The sequence below is a fragment of the Manacus candei genome, unplaced genomic scaffold (assembly GCF_025592945.1).
Source record: "Manacus candei isolate 608988 ecotype Guabito, Panama unplaced genomic scaffold, ASM2559294v1 h1tg000027l, whole genome shotgun sequence".
In the NCBI taxonomy this organism is placed as follows: domain Eukaryota; kingdom Metazoa; phylum Chordata; class Aves; order Passeriformes; family Pipridae; genus Manacus; species Manacus candei.
Window position 1 is genome coordinate 6,518,997 of NW_026138075.1, and position 18,637 is coordinate 6,537,633.

The 18,637-nt window shown below is 36.6% G+C and overlaps 1 protein-coding gene across 2 annotated transcripts in view; it reads right to left on the reverse strand.

Annotated features, from left to right (window-relative positions):
* COMMD10 (COMM domain containing 10) overlaps positions 1-18,637 on the reverse strand; it is a 100,578-nt gene that overhangs the window by 60,331 nt on the left and 21,610 nt on the right. The window contains exon 5 of one of the 2 annotated variants that reach the window (XM_051789484.1): positions 17,701-17,811. The exons of the other annotated variant lie outside the window; for it this stretch is intronic. Coding sequence (XP_051645444.1) covers positions 17,701-17,811 — 111 coding nt within the window. The remainder of the gene's footprint in view (positions 1-17,700; positions 17,812-18,637) is intronic. 2 annotated transcript variants of the gene reach the window in all.

The following is an 18,637-nucleotide window of genomic DNA, read 5'->3' on the forward strand; positions in this document are numbered from 1 at the left end:
TAAAAACAATAACATGTGATCTCCCACCCCCTCCCCAAGCCCTGTCCATCGTTTGTCCCACTGGAAACCTACTGAAGTGGCAATTTCTTTCTCCAAATGTGTTCTCCAGTTGCTGAATTTCCAGTGAAATCTGAATTCACAAGCAAAATAAGTTTCATTAAGACACAGGCTCAGTTAACACCACCAACACCACAGTCTTTAGCCATTATCTTTAGCCATTAACTGTGGTCTATGCCCACCCATAACAGAAAAAACCACACTTGTCAAACCCCTATATGTACTAAAGATTTGCTACCACACACTGTGGAGATCAAATTTTATTCTTACTGACTTGCAGGCTTCTCTCAAGGCCACAGAAGCATTTTCCACGGATACAATCATTTCCACACAGAGCACTTTTTCTCTTTCACTGTCCATCCTTCGCCTCCTCATCTTGAAAATTTTGTTTGATCTGCTGCTTGCAGAAAAAAACCCCTGAAGCTAGGGTAACACAAACACTGAGTCTATTTGCCTTTTAGAAAACAAAATACCATGTGCCAAAACACTATTATTGATGAACGGGGCTTTTTTTTCCAATTTTTTTGTTGTTGTAGAGAAGGCAGGGAGAAAGGAGGAAATATGTTTTCTTTTTTGTATTTACAACTCTTGAAAACAAAAAAAACACAGGGGAAATCACAAACTCCATAACCACAAGGAAACAATTTATATTGCAGGTCATTCTGGTATGTGAGGAGGAGTGTCAGACTACTGCTGCCCTACCCTTAAGCATCAAAGATGCAGGTCAGTCAGACAGCTATTAAAGAACTTTAGAGACAGTCATGTTCTCTGCCAAATAGCACACAGATTATTTTAAGTGTCACTGCAGTTGAAGTGTTGCCACTAGAGAAAGCAGAAACACTTAGATCCATTTTGTTCCTTCAGTGTGGTTTTGCTGGAAAAAAAAAAAACTTAAATTTTATTTCTAATATAATGTACTATGATAAGCATAGGTTAACCTTTTCTCCCCCATCTCCAACTCATGCTTCGTTCATTTGAAAAAGCTCCATTTCCTTGACTCAGGTCTTTGCATTTTTTCTTCCCTTCAGACCTATTTGGAGTTCTGAAAATGCCCATCCCCCATTCAAGCCTTTTATTTTATGGTACTTCTCTATTTTTAAGACTTAAATGTTTCAGTCAATATGAGGCATTAGGCTAGAAAATAACTGTTGTGATCTGTTCCTCTCTGTTGCTTAATGAAGTAAAAAGGAAAGTTGTATAGCACTTTGGCAATCTTACTGGCTGTGAAGTGTCATTAAGTAGAAGATGGCAAGTTTTATCCATGCACCTCTGACTACTAAATTCACAAAACAAACAGAAGGTTTACCATGGGAGGTAGAAAGAAATCAGGCAATATCCTCAAGTCACTCTTCCAGTTAAACAGCATGTGGTTAGTAAAATTGCTATGGGAACATGGGAGTTCGTCAGAAACACACAGTTCTAGGTGAAAATGTTCCTTAATCTTTTATATTACCACCATTACAAAAAAAAACCACAACAAACCCAAACATCAAGGTGAGGAGTCTGGTAAGTCTGAAACAGTGTCACGATACAATCTTTCATGCAGCCTTTTGTTGTTAAGCTGTAGTATTTGATTAAGGAAAGAAAGTCTCCACATGTGCCCTACAGTAATGCACTTCACTTGAATTTTAACACATTCTCTAATTGCAACTGAAAAAAAAAGAGGCCACAGCAAGAGGATACATAAGAAACAACTGTTTTCTTTTGAGCCAGTGCTGCACACGATTATCCTGCTCAGTGGACTACTCCTGTGATTTTGGAGGGAAGTAAAGTTATATTTGGTGTGTCCGTAGTGCACAACAATTCTACTGTAAGTTCCAGCCATGTTTTATGACTCATTGATAACCAAACTGTATTTTAAAAAGTCCTTTAGGCCAAGAAAACCTGCTAAATTCACCAGAATTTAACTAACTGCCTGCCATTTTATTCACAGTTTCTCTAAATCACAATGTCCTATTTCCAAATATTCACAGTTATGAAACAAGGCCTTACTCCTTCTAAACAGCAATTAAAAAGTATCTTTTAGGACAAAGTAAAACAGTATTCCTTAACAGATAGCTATTACAACACCTCCACAAACATATTTAGATTTTGCACCACTGTTGTAGTAACTGTTGCACTGGGAAGCCTTGGTTCTCTGATTTCTGCAAAAGGGCCCAAATGTGGTCCAGAAATGAATATAAATGTCAACTATTAAAACCAATCTTCCAAACACAGAATTCAGATTACTAAGGTCATTTGAATTACAAAACCTGGCTTTTCAAAATACAAATTAAGTCTTCCAAACTTAACATAGAAACAAGAAAGAGAAAAAAGTATTAATTTTCCATGTATCATATTTCTTTCTGCTTGCTACCATTTAGTCTATTAGGACCGTCCTTTAAAGTGACATGGGAGAACAGGAGAGGTCATTTGAAATTTTTATGGCTTCTCCAAGGTCATGGGTATCATCGACATGATTTAATAAACCAGACCAGTTTGGTTGATAAAGCACAAGGAATTAATTAGTCCTTTGCTCATAAAAAAATTTAATCAAGAAAAACTAAATAACATACACAAGCTTTTTGCCTCCAACAAGCAAGCTATCTATCAGACTATGATGTTAAAAGAATTACTAGAATAATACAGAACATATCGTGATGAGAGGGTCTATAATAAATTACTCAAATAATAATGAATATGTCTGTGATCCAAAGACCTGAAACACAGGACTATATATTTAGTTAAATCTAGTCTAAAAATTATGCCCAGTTTTCATTTCTATCAGAAGGCACCAAAACTCCCAGGCCACCAGAAGCTCTAAAACAGCTCCTGCACTGGTGTGGGCACAAATGGCTACTGTGAAAGCAGTTCTAACTATGCCATAAACACCATCATTGTCAAAACCCACTCAGTCACCAGTCTGCTCCTCATGCCATATTTGCATTGACAGAAGTAAAACACAAAGGAGGAAGGTGAAATAATACAGTCCAGACCTGCACAATGGTTACAGCACAAAATTAAGGACAATAAAAGAATGTGTAGATTTCTTATTTTGAGCAACTGTATCTCAGACATACTTATTACTTCAGAGTATCTGACAGTGTAAGAATAGTTGAGAGTGCATTAACTGTCACAACATACATATCAAAATATCCTTGTTCCCCTCTATTCACAAGAACCAGAATTAAGACATCCTGCTTCCCAGTAGACAGTGTTTGGGATCTATTCCTGAACTTACCACAAAGGCACAGCATGACCTTTTGCTAATATTTTACCTCTGTGAGCATTAGTCTATTTCAGATTAAAGAATTCAAGTTTTACTGCTGTTACTGTTGTAAAGCTTTTAACAATTTACAAATAGAAATAATATTGAAAATTTGATATCAGTCATAGAAGAAATAGAAATAGAAAAAAGTTTCCCTGAAATGCTACTCTGCTTATTGGTACTAAACAAGCTTAAATCATTAATATTCCATCATCATCATCATCATGGCTGGGCTTCGCAAACGAAGATTTGGGGTAGGGCTCTACCCACGTTTGTTACAGTATTACTCCAGTAAAAATAAACTAAGACAATAATCATAAAGAGTGGTAAGAGATCAGAATACAGGTCTCAGACTGTTTGTTTCCTGAACTATGAGCTCTGCCCACAGTAACTGTAACCACAAATATATACCCAAATGCTATTTTTATACAATATTATATATGGAATACCTCAAAATTTGCATTCCAGGCACAGAACAACGATTGCCTTCAGTCCTTAATCCTGTAAATTGCTTTTACCTCATTTTGGTGCCTTCATTCTTGTCGAAACAGCCCCTTATTGTGCATGTTTCACGTAATTAATATAATGCTGGACTATATTAACTGTAGTAACACTGATTAATGTTTGACATAGGTCCCACCTCTACCAGGTTATGAGCTACTTGTTATTTTCCATCATCTAGTAGAGACTGAGTGATTTTTAATGAGAATCAATTTCACTGAAGAATTCATCTGCAATGCTACAGGTTTTTTGTACATATCCCATTAAGTAGCATTTCTAATGGAAATTCAGTTGGACATCTTAACATAATACTCAAAACAGAAAATGTGACAAACTGACTAGTACAGCAGGGTTTTTAGAAAGAATCAAAACAAATTAGGAACCTTTCACAAAAGCTAAGTTCAATTCTGACTAGGACAGAGACTCTTTGATTCATGTTTTTAATGTTCCCATTGCTTTCCTCCTCTAAAAGGATGTTCTCATCTTTGACCTTCTCTGGAAACCAGTCACTCTTGCTCACTTTTCTTGTTCAAACAAAACAGAGCAGATTAAATGCCCCAGTCACTCTTTATCTTTTCTTTAACACTTTTATAATTTTTTATTTACTATTTTTATCCCTGCACACACTACAAGCAACATCCTTTATTTCTGCGATTTCCTTAGCTAGCTACACATCAATTATTAGTTGAGAAAACAAAGTGGTAGGCTAACTCCTGCAGCTCAAAGAGGGTTTTGATCCTCAGCCATTCATTTCCTGCCTCAATTAATTCCATACATTTCTTGTCAGTCTTGATCCCTTAACCAAAACTATTTTGGCAATTTATCTTATCTATTACTAATGTGCCCAGTATCTACTCTAAATGTGTTCCATGTTGACATTTCCATAATTCCCACTCTTCTGCCCCTCCTCTTTCATTGTGAATTGCTTCGGGTAAAAATTATGTAATTTTAAGGTTGAGCATATAAATGACACTACTTATAACTGAAAAATAATCGAATCAAATAGCACTTCAGACAAACAAGTACAAACATGATTACAAAAGAACCCAAAAAAACCCCACACTGTAAAATGCTTTTTAAATTTGTAGGAATTTTTAAAATATTTACTTGTCTCTCCATCTCACTGATTTCATTAAAAAGAGATGCAAATGTAGCAACCTTAATAAATTCCACGCAAGTAATTTCTCTCTCCTACCTCTGAAAACATTAAGTTTTACAAGCTTACCAAAAATCATCCTGATCTTTGTATTAGTAGTAATCATGGCTAGGCTTCGCAAACGAAGATTTAGGAAGGCTCTATCCACGTTTGTTACAAGCACGATTAGTAGTAATACTAAAGGCACAAACATATGAAAGAGAGGAGCCCTGAAGAGAAGATACGAGGACTCCCTGAAACAACATCTCAGCCTCAGCCATACTGATCATCATCATTGGTCTACTCTGGCCTCAAATCGGGAGGCCTGGAGACACACCATCTATAACGCTGCTGATGCTTTTGAGAACACACGCAGGATCACCCTTGAGGAGAAAACACAACACAGAAAGAATCGTGTCTTGCAGAATATACCATCTAAGGAGTCTTTCTGCTGTGCATTTTGCAACTGGACGTGTCTGTCTCATATTGGCCTTTTTAGCCACCAATGAGCTTGTAACAAATGTTGGGTAGTGCCCTTCCCAAATCTTCGTTTGTGAAGCCTAGCCATGATGATGATGACAGATTGAACAGTCTCACTTTTATCTACATCTGTAAAGCAGAATGCTAGTCTTAAGATGTCTGCTAAAATCTGGGACTAGTAGATGACTACTATTTTTGAAAGCATGATTCCAGTAACCATGAAAAAGAAGCGTTAACAGTTAAACACAGAGCATGGCTTAAAGTCGCATTTTCATTGCTATGTCACACCTTTACCCATGTTAACAACTCACAATCACCTACAAATCACAGTCCATTTCCTTCTGCACCAGTACAATTATTTTGTAGATCCCACTGGAAGCATGAGGACTCATGATGTCCAGAAACCTCCAGGACATTGGTTTTCTTTCATTTTCTAATTCATTTCAGGGCTCCATTTTGCAGCTCAGTGTTACAAACATAGAGGCACAACTCTGAGACTGGTAAACTTCATTCACCAGCCTCTGCTTCACCTTCTACATAAGAAAACACACACTTGGGGTTTCAATGTATTTAGAGGGGGAATCAACACACTTCTCAACTGCCAGCAGGAGAACAGGGTTTGGCTTTGTTTTTATTTCCACAGTTCCTATCTACAGTCACAGTTTGTTCTACTGCTTTGTGCTTGCCTTGAAGTATACCTGACAACTGTTGACAAAGGTATCTACCTTCACGTGCAAAAAAATCCCACTTAAGTTAAGCAATGTTAAGGTTTAAAAACATCTCCAACATTCTAACAAGAATTGCCAAGGACACTGAATCCCATGCTGGGCTATTCCGCTTGATGCTGGTTTCAGTAGTAATCTTCTCCTCCTTGGTCAAGGATTTCCTGCCCCATTTCAAACTGGTTTCCAGGCTGCATGCAGACTATAGACAGAGTAGGGAAATGGAAAGCAAAGCAGATTTTACTGTCACTTTCACTGCCATTTCACTGCACATCTGCAGTCCCTTACTATTTATATATATATTACATTTTATTAAGATATTTTTTATAACAACCAAAAAAAATTATGAGGAAAATCCTTTTGGTCACCTCATCCATCTTTTTGCTAGTAAATGAGTGTGTTCTATTTCATACTCCCTGGAAATGCTGGGGGGCTTTTATTTTCTGTAGAGCATTCATCTACCTGTGGGAAGATCAGCTACCATCTCCTACATCATTTTATATGCCACCTTCAGGAAAGTGGAGAGAACACAGCTGATTCCCTGATTCAAGGTAGGAAGGAAGTCCAGCCAAGCTCTCTCCTTCTCCAAGGTCCATTACTTCAGCACCCGGACTACACATTCCAGAGCGCCCAAGAGTGTTACCTGCTTGATGTTTAATGATAGCAGAGCCTGACCTTAAATCAGAATGCTCATAATCAATTAGTTTTTGGGCAAAAATCCAGGACTTCTAAGAGAAACAATCAGCAAAAATGAAATGGTAATTTTTACGCAATTTAAGTCAATTAAACTTGAAAGGGACTTTGTGGGACAAACTACAAGGCACTTTTCTAGCCCTAAAGCCTTTCTTCTCAACATATTGCAAACTCTTCTGCATTTAGTAAAGATGCTAGTATTCTTTAAGAGAAAAGAAAAAAAATTAAAAAGTCACCCTTGAAAAGAGTATTTTACTGGAAGTTTCAGAATTAGATGCAAATAAGGAAAGTGATTCCATGTAACTAGATAAGTTTTTAAAAGAACTTTATTTCCACAAAGCCAAAGAATAATTTAATTTTTCAAGCTCTGAGGTAATATGAAGATATTAACATATGTTGTACATACATAATTGTAGATTACTTTTGCACCTGTTCCAGATCTGTACGTAGCACAGCACAGTACTGGATGTTGTTTCCAGTGGTAATGATAACCTGCAGTCTTCATAGCATTCACACTCTCCCTACCCCTGCAACTTTCTTGTGACAAAATTAAACACATACCAATTCCATAAAACTCTGAAAATGGGAAGCGCTTATCTTCATAAAAAGACACATATTAAAATAATAGGATTTGGGGGTTGAGCTGCAAAGCTCTTTTTGAAGTTTTATAGGCTGACTCATGTTTGGTCCAGAATTTTTATTTCATTTTTTAGTTAAAAAAAAAAGATAGAAAAAAGAAATAGGCTAATGCTGAAAGCACATTACTGAAGTGCTTCATAAAACAGTGGGAAGAACAGAATACCAATTTTTTTCCAATGTCTGAAACCACATCGGCATAAAAAGCCAGTAGTCTCTCAAGTTTACAAGTTTTGAGCATTTTAAAAATACTCACATTAACAAAAACATTCAAGTTACTTCAAACAAATTCAAAGTTGGCTTATGTTGGATTGGAATGTTTTGAAAACAAACTGGTTTATTGCCAAGAAGGGAAGAAAGGCGTTTCGAACAAAGACCCACAACATAATGTCTCAGCGCGGTGCTTAACTTACAGCACTGCACCTCACATGCTCTGTGCTGAAAAATATGTTTCATCTGTCTGTCTTTAAAGAAAAGATGTACTAGATGCCTTCTGGGAGTAATTTTTTTTGGATTTTGAAGTTTTTTTGTTGTTATATCCTTCCTCTGCCTTACTGTTCCCACACATCTTTGCAAAATCTGCTATTGGTCTGTGGATCACCCTTGGAAGGCACACCCTCATAAACCCAAATAAAATGTCAGGTTCTGCTTTTCAGAAAGCAGTAGACACAGCAGGTATACTCTGTCCTAGATAAGCACGGCAGGCCTCAATGTCAAAGTCAAGGATGTCTCCAAGTGCTTTGTGACTCTCTCAAGGCCACAGAAGCATACAATTGCAGTTTGAAATGGTAATATGAATTTTAAAGCAACTCTACTAAAAAAATGAATTCAAATTATGATACACTTGAATTTTCAAGAGCTTTTCAGAATGACTTTTCAGATGCCAGGTTGAGAACAAAGCACTGCATCATGTGACATAACCCTTCTTACAGTGCATCATTTCCCTGCATGATAATCATCCTCATTTTTACCCAAAAAAACTTTTACAGGTTCAACTCAACTTCAGGCAGCTCTCAATAAACAACAATTCCTCACTTCTCTGTGTTGTTCATTGCCCTTACTGCCTCTACTTCCCCATATCTGTTTCATGCATTTCTGCTCTGTCTTACACCATTTTCAAACATCTCTGTGCCAGCTTACCTGAGTCTGCCTGGCTACAGTACCCTTGGTAAATTAATGCATTCCAACTGAACAGCTCCTTGCTGCTGCAGCAAAGTAGTTCTCCTGAAAAGGTTTACCACTAAAACATTTCCTCTGGTATGTTGTCTCCAACACATCTGCATTTGGTAAGAAATCAAATAATTCCAATTTCAATACCTGAAACTGGTTATTCTTCATCACATCGATATTATCTACAACCTATTTTGGTCTTCACCTGAAGGACTTTCATTTTCACTAAATGTGATACGAATTCTGAAAGAGAAAACTAAAATGCTCACTCAAGAACTTTTTAGCATTCAAAAGTATAGATAGGAATATACTGCCACCCAGGAACTCTGGAACTGTCCAAAAACTGCCTAAACACTGTGCTTCACATTCCTTGGGAACAGAAGATACCCTACAGCACAAGAAGGGCTTTAAGGCCTGAACAATAAAGGAAACCCACCTAATAAAGTATTGTAGTGATCTATTACTTAATCAACTATTATTCAAAAAGAAAATAAACAGAAACAAACAATAAAAAAAAAGAAGTTGCTAGTTATAGTAGCATCACTTGAAAGCTTGCATTAGAACTTCTTACACATAGCAGTATCCTTAGGAATTCTGTCCCACTTCAGTGGCAACTCTGATTTTTGAGGAATTTCAAAGATATTGCATTCCTCTGATAGAAGTACAATGCACCTGTTCCTATGAAGATGACATGAAAGAAAGGAAGAAGGAATGGGAACATGAAGAGGCAAAGTGATCTTGAAATGACAAGAAGAAAAAAGACAGCTCAGGAATTCTGTTTCTCTGCTGTAACAAGGATTTGCCTGAATCTACAGATAACTTTCTTCCTGCCTCTAAACTGCACCTTCAAATGAACCTTCTCCTCATGAGCATTCTTAAGATTTCCTACTAAAAGGTACTTCCTTTCTAGTAATGACTTCAGGTATTTTCAGGCAGTGTTTGTAATATTCATGCACTTCTTGAACAAAGAGATTTATTTGTTTTCAAGTGTGTATGGTTAGATTTTGAAATTCCTTTATTTAGGATTCTGAATAGAGGAGTAAAGACAACATGAATTTGAACTCCTCTGTACAGTTACTGAATCCTATACTCAGGTCCAGGCTGCAAACCCTCCAGGACTACCAAGTATGACAGCACACCTAAGTCACGAGTGGGCAGCCTCATACAGGTCATTCCTTCTCCAGAAGTCTTAAGCCTGCGGCTCTCTTATGCTGACACTGTGGTTTAGATTAGATATCAGACAAAATTTCTTTACTGAAAGGGTGCTCAAGCACTGGAATAGGCTGCCCAGGGAAGTGGTGGAATCGTCATCCCTGGAGGCATTCAAACAGCATGTGGATGTGGCACTTAGGGATATGGTTCAGTGCTGAACACAGCAGTGTTAAAAGTTGGACTCAATGATCTTGAAGGTCTTTTCCAACCTTACAGTATGTTTCTCCACCTCATGAAGGAGACAAGTGCACCCTTAGGTACTGAAGTACCTAATCAAAGAAATATACACCAACCAGAGCTGCCTACAAATCTGGCCCTTGGCAACTTGTTTTGCTGTAGAATTCCCAGTCTCATAACATAACTTATTCCCAGGCATAAGCATCTCCCAGCTCCTTGTTTCTGTTGACATTCCAAAGGGGGACAGAGAAATAATCTAGCATTTTTAGCACTCTTAAAACTCTGCTGCCTAACTGTATGCACCAGAAGAAATCCAAAAAGCGTCAAATCAGGCATTACTGAAAAAGAGAGACAAGCATTTTCATTAGCTTTGGCTCTCTTCTGGGTTTTGTATTGTCCTTTCATTATTCCAAAGTTTTAAAATGTATTTTTAGTAACAGAATCTGTCTTGATAAGGAAAAAAGGTTTTTTTCCTTTTCCCCTTGAAATTTCTTTCTATTACTGCCTAGCCAGTGAGCACGCAATCCTAGAAATATGAATTTGTTATTTCACTAGTAGTGATTTTATACCATCATACTGAACAAGATTTGCTCAGAGGCCATGCTGTGGGTTGTGGTTTTCCTGTGAAAGAGGTCATATTTCATGTATTTTAACCAGTGAAAAAGGTCACTTGTCATAGCAGCTTTTAAAGTTTGCTAAATACTCAGACAAAACCAAGTGGTACAAATTGAGATGTCACACAGTTCCAGATACCAGACTCCTGTCATTTGTAAACAACAGGAAACAGGATGAGTGAAAATTGCCTCCTCTGCATATAATTGAGGCGATGACCTACCTTCTTCCACCTGAGGAGGGACTAGAAAGGATGTCACAGCATTGTTAGACACCTGTACAATGTCAAATGCTCAATGCTGATATTGTTTGACAGCATGTACTGTGTATTTATTGCCTCAAGCAGGACAGATGTTAGTGATGTGGGAGATGCTAACTTTTTACTCTTTCAAGAATACACATTCTACTTCTCCAGTAAGTCAGATCTGGCAATTACATTACTTGCAAACTGACAAAAAAAATTGTAAAAGTACCAGGAAAACAAGTCCAGTAATTCTGTAATGTGGACAATCCCATTGCTTTTAATTCAAAACCATGCTATTAATCCACAAAGATGCCTGGTTGGAAACTCCTAATCACAAGAAGATTACTTTTCCTTGACAGTACCATTTTGTACCAAAACTCACAAAATAATGAATTTAAAGAACTGACAAAGGAAAAGTAGAGACCAGGGGAGAATCATAATGGTGAACACAAATGTGAACTGAATGCAAATGAAAAAGTGTGGGCTCCTGCACCATGAGCACACCTGGTGACATGCTTGTCACAATTAACATCTAATTAGTTTGTAATAGTCTAAGAAATACAGAATTGCTGGTAAGTTATGAACCAACAGAGTAATTGGATACGATTCTTCTCACCATAATGTTTTCTAAAGGTACATGAGCCAAAAGCAAGGTATGTGAATTGGTCTGGCAGCTGCTCCTTGCAACCCTCTCACCCCTAAAACAGCCTCTTCTGATACAAGTGTTGACATTGTTAGAAAGAAAAGGTATGCACACGTCTTTCCACAAGACACATGACACGCTGTGAATAAAGAAAATGGAGAGGGAAGGAAATGTGACTGGGTGCAGCATGCACAGCTCTGAAATGGTCCCAAAATAAGCTGTGGGACCTGACTCTGGCAAGATGTATTGCTCTGACTCGAATCAGTTTCTCTCTTTTGGGCTGCACATTAAATAGATTCTGTAATTTCTTAACCCAAATTAAGCAGCTTCATATGCAATGTCCTCACTTTTTAGTATTACAAAAAAGACACTGTGTGCAAATGTTTCAAAAAGTTCATTTTTGGTTTCTATGGCTAGCCCTACTCTTGAAAGTTTTACGAAGGAAGTCTGAAAGTAAAATACTGTCAGATGCTCATTTTGAAGTTGAATCTCACCCTTGTTAAACTTCATACTCACAAGAGTACTCATGGCACTGTACAATTACAGCTGCACAGTTATGAGAATTTGCAATGAATCCCATGAATGTGTTTTCTTTCTCTGAAAAGACTGAAGGACCAAGCCTATAAAACCAGCTTCAGGTGAATAGGAAACAAATTTTCTAAGAAAAAATATGGCAAGAATAACTGCATTAAATGAGAAAAACTCACCAGATCTTTCTGTTTTTCAAATTCCCTCAAGGCTTTAAAGTTTAACTCTGCCTAGCAGTGAAATGGGTCACCAAGTTTAAACTTGAAAGTTAAGTATTTCAGCTTCTGTTCTGCTGTTTATTTGGACTGACAATGGTACAGTTACACATTAGAGACAATTCATTTACTCCCATACAAGAGTTTCATTACTAATTGTAAGCTAAGGTAGCCCAAGGCTGCAATCAACTGAACACAGTCAACTAGGACCATTTTCTTCTTTAGTTCCATGACACAAAAACACAAATCCTAAGAATGTTTCTGTAGGAACAGAGCATATGCAGAGGCTGTAACCAGTTACAGGGTTTGTAAATTTATGTGATATAGACTGTATTCATAAACTGTGCATATAGCCAGGTGAAATGTAAGTACACTGTAAAAAGATCCTCAGTATAAGCTAGATAAATAAATAATGTAAAATCACAAATGGAGTCAGATAATTAAGTATACCCTGCAGTAGAATTGCCAGAGGTGAGTGCATACTCCTGGAGACACACCATCTGGTAAATGGTTCCTAAGTAAAATGTCAAACTACTCACAGCTTACAGAACATGGGTTACTCTGTGGTCCCTTTCTACGTTGGTAAGAGAACAAAAAAAGTCCTCTCAGCATCTTAAAAATTCTGGACTGCATTTTTCCTCTAATTAAATGGATTTAATCAGAGGTAATAGCTATGATAGATCAAAACCAAACAGTCTAATGCAAGAATTGCTGTGCACTGTAAGTCCAGAATTTCTGGCTCTCATGGTAGAGCAATTAAATTTCTGTCATCTTTCTGTAGCAATATGACTGCTGTAAGCAAGTTATAAATTTCAGACTCATTTTTCTGAGTTGTTCCACACATCCAAGATTATACACTCTTACTACAGCTCCTACAAATATGATGAGCTTTCTCAATATTCTGAAACCTGCTCTTAGGGAAGTTTCTGCTTTCTTAGCAGCAGTATTTATTTGATTTTAATTCTCACAACAAAACTAATTTCATGATGTGCCTTGTCAAAAGCAGGAACCTTGCCTATTCAGAAGTACAGAAAAATCTTGAGTCAGGTCTCTGATGTCTGAGGTTATCCAGGCCTCCTATTAAGTCCTCCAAATAGGAATGAAAAAACCCTATTCTCTCAATCTCATCCTTAAACATTTTGCATTCATCTAAGGCCTGTCTTACTTTTCTTTTGCAATTGCTAGAGACTTAGAAATAAGCTTGATGAGAAAACTAAACTCAGTTAATGGGTGTACAACCAAGCTTGTTTGTGTTCTGAGAAAGAAAAGGGCGATCTCCTCATCAGAAAAGAAAGTGGTTAAGAGGTAGCTGAGGAACGTGAGACATAATTCACAGTTGCTTGGACTTCATCACAGTTCTTTCAGCATCATTACTGCTAAGTGTACTTTTTTTTCCAAGGTCCTACAGATACAAATTACTCCCAAGGCAACTTAATGCATCATCCCAAAAGCTGAGGACTGAGAAGGCAAATGAAAGAAGTACATGCTCATTTCTGCCACCTCCTACCTCCCAGAAGTGGGATCATATCACTAGCATCCACCAACTCTCACTGTTATCCCACTCAACAAACACAAATTCTTTTCAAAGAGAAACAAAGGGCTAAACTGAGGTGGAAGGGTAAGCACCACTGTATTTCGTTATATACCAATCCAAGTGCAGGTCCTGCCTGCATGGCATACAGGTTGAACAGAATCTACAGCCTGAATTAAGATCTATCTCTGCTAGAAGAAAAGACTTGTTTCTCATCTACTTTGCTATGATGTTAAAGATGAGAAAAGTAATCATAGTGGCAAACTCAGAAAGCAGAATGGTATACTTATTGAAGTAAACAGAGTAAAAAGGTTTAGATTTTGTTCACAGTCCAGAAATTTATAGAAAGTCTATAAAAACTAGGAAAAAAAAAAGAAAACCATGTTCTGTTATTTTAACAAGTGAAAGATAATCATTTCAGATTTCCAGACTTCTATTTACTCTGTAGAATGATGAATGTGTACTATCTCAGTTACATATGTAATCAGACCCCATTTTGATTTTCATAGAATCATAGAATATCCTGAGCTCGAAGAAGCCCCAAGAAAAACACCATGTGCCTGAGAGTGTTGTCCAAACCTTCATGAGCTCTGACAGGCTTGGTGCTGTGACCACTTCTCTGTGGAGCTTGTTCCACTGCAATTAGATAAGTGAATCCAATGACGTCCATAGAATGACTTTACATAAAAAATTTGGAAAACTATCAAAAGACAATACTTGGCAAGAATAATTTATTTATCCTAATGATTTTCAAGCATAAATGGTTACTACACATGTGAAAATACACAATAATAAATATCTCATATAGTAACATGCCTTACTGGATCCTCCCAAAGATGAGGTACAGCAGCAACTCTTCAAGAGCACACTCCTACTCCTCACATTCCGCAGTGAAGATATTCAGCACCAATGATGCGACATTTCTGAAGCCCTCTGATCTTTTCTACCCTCTTTACTAAAATTTATTTATTTATTTATATGGTTCCTATGGTTATAGAAAATTATCACAGTTGTTTAAAAAGGTCTGGACTAGATGACCTAAGGAATTACTGCTATTAATAGTGGGAAGGAATATAAGAATGTGTGTCTATGTAGATAGCTATCAAAGGAATTACTGAAGAAAACAGATATTAAATAAACACAGCACTTTTTGTGAACAGGTTTTGTTTGCAAATCAAAATCATAATTAGCAGCACAGATTATCAGGATTATTAATTTCTGCTCCCTCTACTGGTTAATTGACCCTATAACCATAAAAATAATGATAGTTTGTGCAAAATCTCCAGATTGTTGTGTTGCAAATCAACAGTCCAAAAATCTGAAACCAAATTATATTATTAAAAACAAACCTTATACACAGCAGACATCAATTCTAAATGTCACCTAAACTCATCAAAATGTCATAACAGAAGCAAAAGGACCTTGCAGTTTAAAAATATGTTTCCTATTATACCAGTTTGTTTGTGCGCCCAGTTCACAGACATTTCACTTCCCTCGGAATTAGAAGTGCAATTAAACATTTCAAATTATGAATCATTGTAAGAAACCACTGTTAAGTGGATTTTTTATTGAAAGCTCCTTTTTTCTCTTCCTCATACAAAACATCAGAAGCAAGCAAGCTGCAAAGCAGCCTCGATCACAGGACAAGTTGGGCTGTAAGGCAGGGTCTGGCAGCCCACCCGATCCACCCCTACATGAAGCTAATTCCAGCATAATTCAAGGTCTGAGTATAAGCAAATATCAAATCTGTGACAAAACCCAGCAAAACTCAAAAATCATGGCATCTGATCACAATTACTACTTAGCCACAAGCAGCATATTCTCTGGCTAATGCAAAAGTCACTAGCAGTTTGAATCACCTAAAAGAACCAAAGAACACCTTATTTCTGAGCTTCGATGGACTTATACCTCTGAGACTCTGCATTTCATCTAAGCTGACAAAATATACTCTATAAATATTTATTTAGCATATAGCAGATTTCTTTTTATTTCACAAAGCACAAATAATATCCATATAGCCAAAGGTTTTCTGATTACATCTCCTGGAGAGATAATTTAAATACTAATTTTAAATGTCAGCTTTTGAATAAGAGCCATTTAAATGCTCTTTAAGTGGTGTGAGTTGTAGTAAACATTAATGTATAATTAAATTTAGTTAGTAAAAGTGAAAATAATGGCTGATTTCATTTACCATGCTCAGTATGTTTTTTTATTAATAGGCTTTAGTTTTGTAGATGAGCAAGAGAAACTTCTATTGTCATATACAGATTAGAAATGTAAACACTTAACACTTCCCACAAAGACTGACTTCAGAATTGATTATTATCTCAAAAAGGCAAAGAACTAGCGTGATAAAGAGCACTACTGCCCCCTAATGAGCCAGCCCACAAAAGCTCCTCTGTAACGGCATTTTTTGTCTTTCCCAAGAAAACTTCATTATATCCATGAGTTATAAAAAAAAAGCGACAAATTAAGACAACCATTAAGAATATATAAATTAAATTCACATCACATTTTTGTGCAAAAGGCACACACATAATTTTGAGGAGAAAAAAAAAGTACCTAGCAGTGATGATTTTCAGGTAACAATACTTAGTGCACCAAGAGATCATGAACATGCAATGTACAACAGAAAAATTATGTTCCCACTTCTGTTAGTATATAAATAGATATTAGTCAATCTTATTTACTAGGATATAATTATTCAGAAAAAAGCTTGTAGTTATCTTCACATCAGATTTTTAAATTTTAGTGTCTATACTGTTTTCTTATTGCACCGTTCTACCTAAATGCCAGTCACAAATCTATTCTAGGCTTGTAATTATTGCAAAGTAATTCCGATCTTGAAATCTAAACATACCCACACAGAGAAAAAGAGAGGAAACAATCAAAAAAATCCACTTTCTGAATTCTTCTTGTACAGGAAACAGAAGAACTTTCTGTGTCATATAAAAGTGACATTTTTTCCTTTTTATTTTTTTTAGTTGTTTTGCCACAAGAACTGAATCTGTATGCAATGCTGCCCAATGCAGCTTGGGCGGAAACTTTGTCTGGTTCCTGTATGCGCATTTCAAAAATACAGATTGCAAATGCTGAAAAAAAACCAACTGTTGCAAGTCTTGTTGAGAAGCACAAACATAAGCTGTGTATTCTCTTTTTATTTCACCACAAATCAGAAAGCAGAACTGAGTTCTGATTTCTCCCCTCAAACTTCTTGTACTGAATTTTCCATAGATAAACATTCTGACAGACACTATGGAAGAAAAGACTCCAATTTCCATTAGCAAGATAAGGTTAAAAGCAAATCGTGTCTAATTTGAAACACTCTGGTTAACTAAAGAAACCAACTTTGTGAATAAAAAATTATTAAAGAGTTTGGCACTGAAACACCTCCAGCTGCTAAAATTCTTGAACTTAAGACGCTACCTTAAAACCACCAAATACTGGCCTTCTGTGGCCTCACATATGAAGTAATCATTCATATAATACATAATTAGCACAGAAAGGTTGCAAGTGATGAGTAATGTCTTACATAACTACACACATGGCAGAAGGCTGCAAGCTGCTAGGTATTAAAAGCAAGAAGTACCAATCACATGCTATGTGATAAAAATAAATTATCTACAAAGATATTGTAAAGTCCTAAAATAACCGTATTCCATGGTATTTCTCCTGTTACAGCCCAAGGTGCTGGTAACATGGATCTCAGTCTGCTGAATATGTATGCTATTCTATCAGTACTCCACAATTTCAAGTGTTTACTATAACCTTCATGAAATGTAAAACTGAAAACATCCACGAAACTAACAACAATCAAGAGTTCCAACAGATGCTTCAGAACTTTAACATAAAGCCATCACCACAACTCATTCCAACTCTGTCCAAGGTATTTCTTACCTTTGAATCTTCATTGCTCACTCCCAGCTCTAGCACAGCTTGAGGAGACTTCAGCTTTGCTTGCTTGGACTCTGCCATTTGAAGATTAAGCTGCCATCCAATCGTCTCAAGCTATAAAACACAAATTTAGACTACAATCAAATGGCACAGAAGCACTGATTTTGCAATACTGCCAGTGGTATGTGTCAGTGAACACTGTGTCAGGCTTTACAAATGTTAAGTACTTGTATACTATGCATATTCTACAGATTCTCCTGGACTCCAAGACAGATTTGCTCCTCTCTTTTCAAAGTTACCATTCAAACTGCCTATGACTACTCGATATAAAGCACCCTCCTATGCCTCAGATCTGATGGAACCAATTCATAGAACACAACTAAGGATCCAGAATAAGGTAGTTTCCTCCCCTTGTGGAAGTTTATCGGAAAAGTTGCAGATTTAATTTAGTTTCATATTTATCTTTCTTTTAGGAAAAAGAAAAAAATAACCAATAAATAGTAAACCAGTTAAAAATGGTAATTTCTTAATCAACAAATCTACTCATGTGTGTTGTACCATATACAGATGTTAATGACAAAAATAATTCTGTTCTGCTTTTTGAATCACTACTGCTGAAATGCCAAAAACCAGCTAAGCATGTGAGCAACAGAATTTTTAATAGAAAGTTATAAAAACCCACATTTTAAATTGCTTTTTAATCATCAATAAAAAATGATATTCAAACATTATCAAGGTATACCTCACACATAAATGGAGCACACAAGAACAGAACTACAAGACTTTCACTAAATAACCTATCTGGCCTTCCTGAATAAAGAGAAGTGAAAATACAAAGTCTTACCATCTGGAAAGATAATGTACACACAAGTTCTTTTTAATCTAGAGTCTCCCTTCCACCAGTAAATATTGTGGCTGACTTGGTAAAAGCAGAAATGTG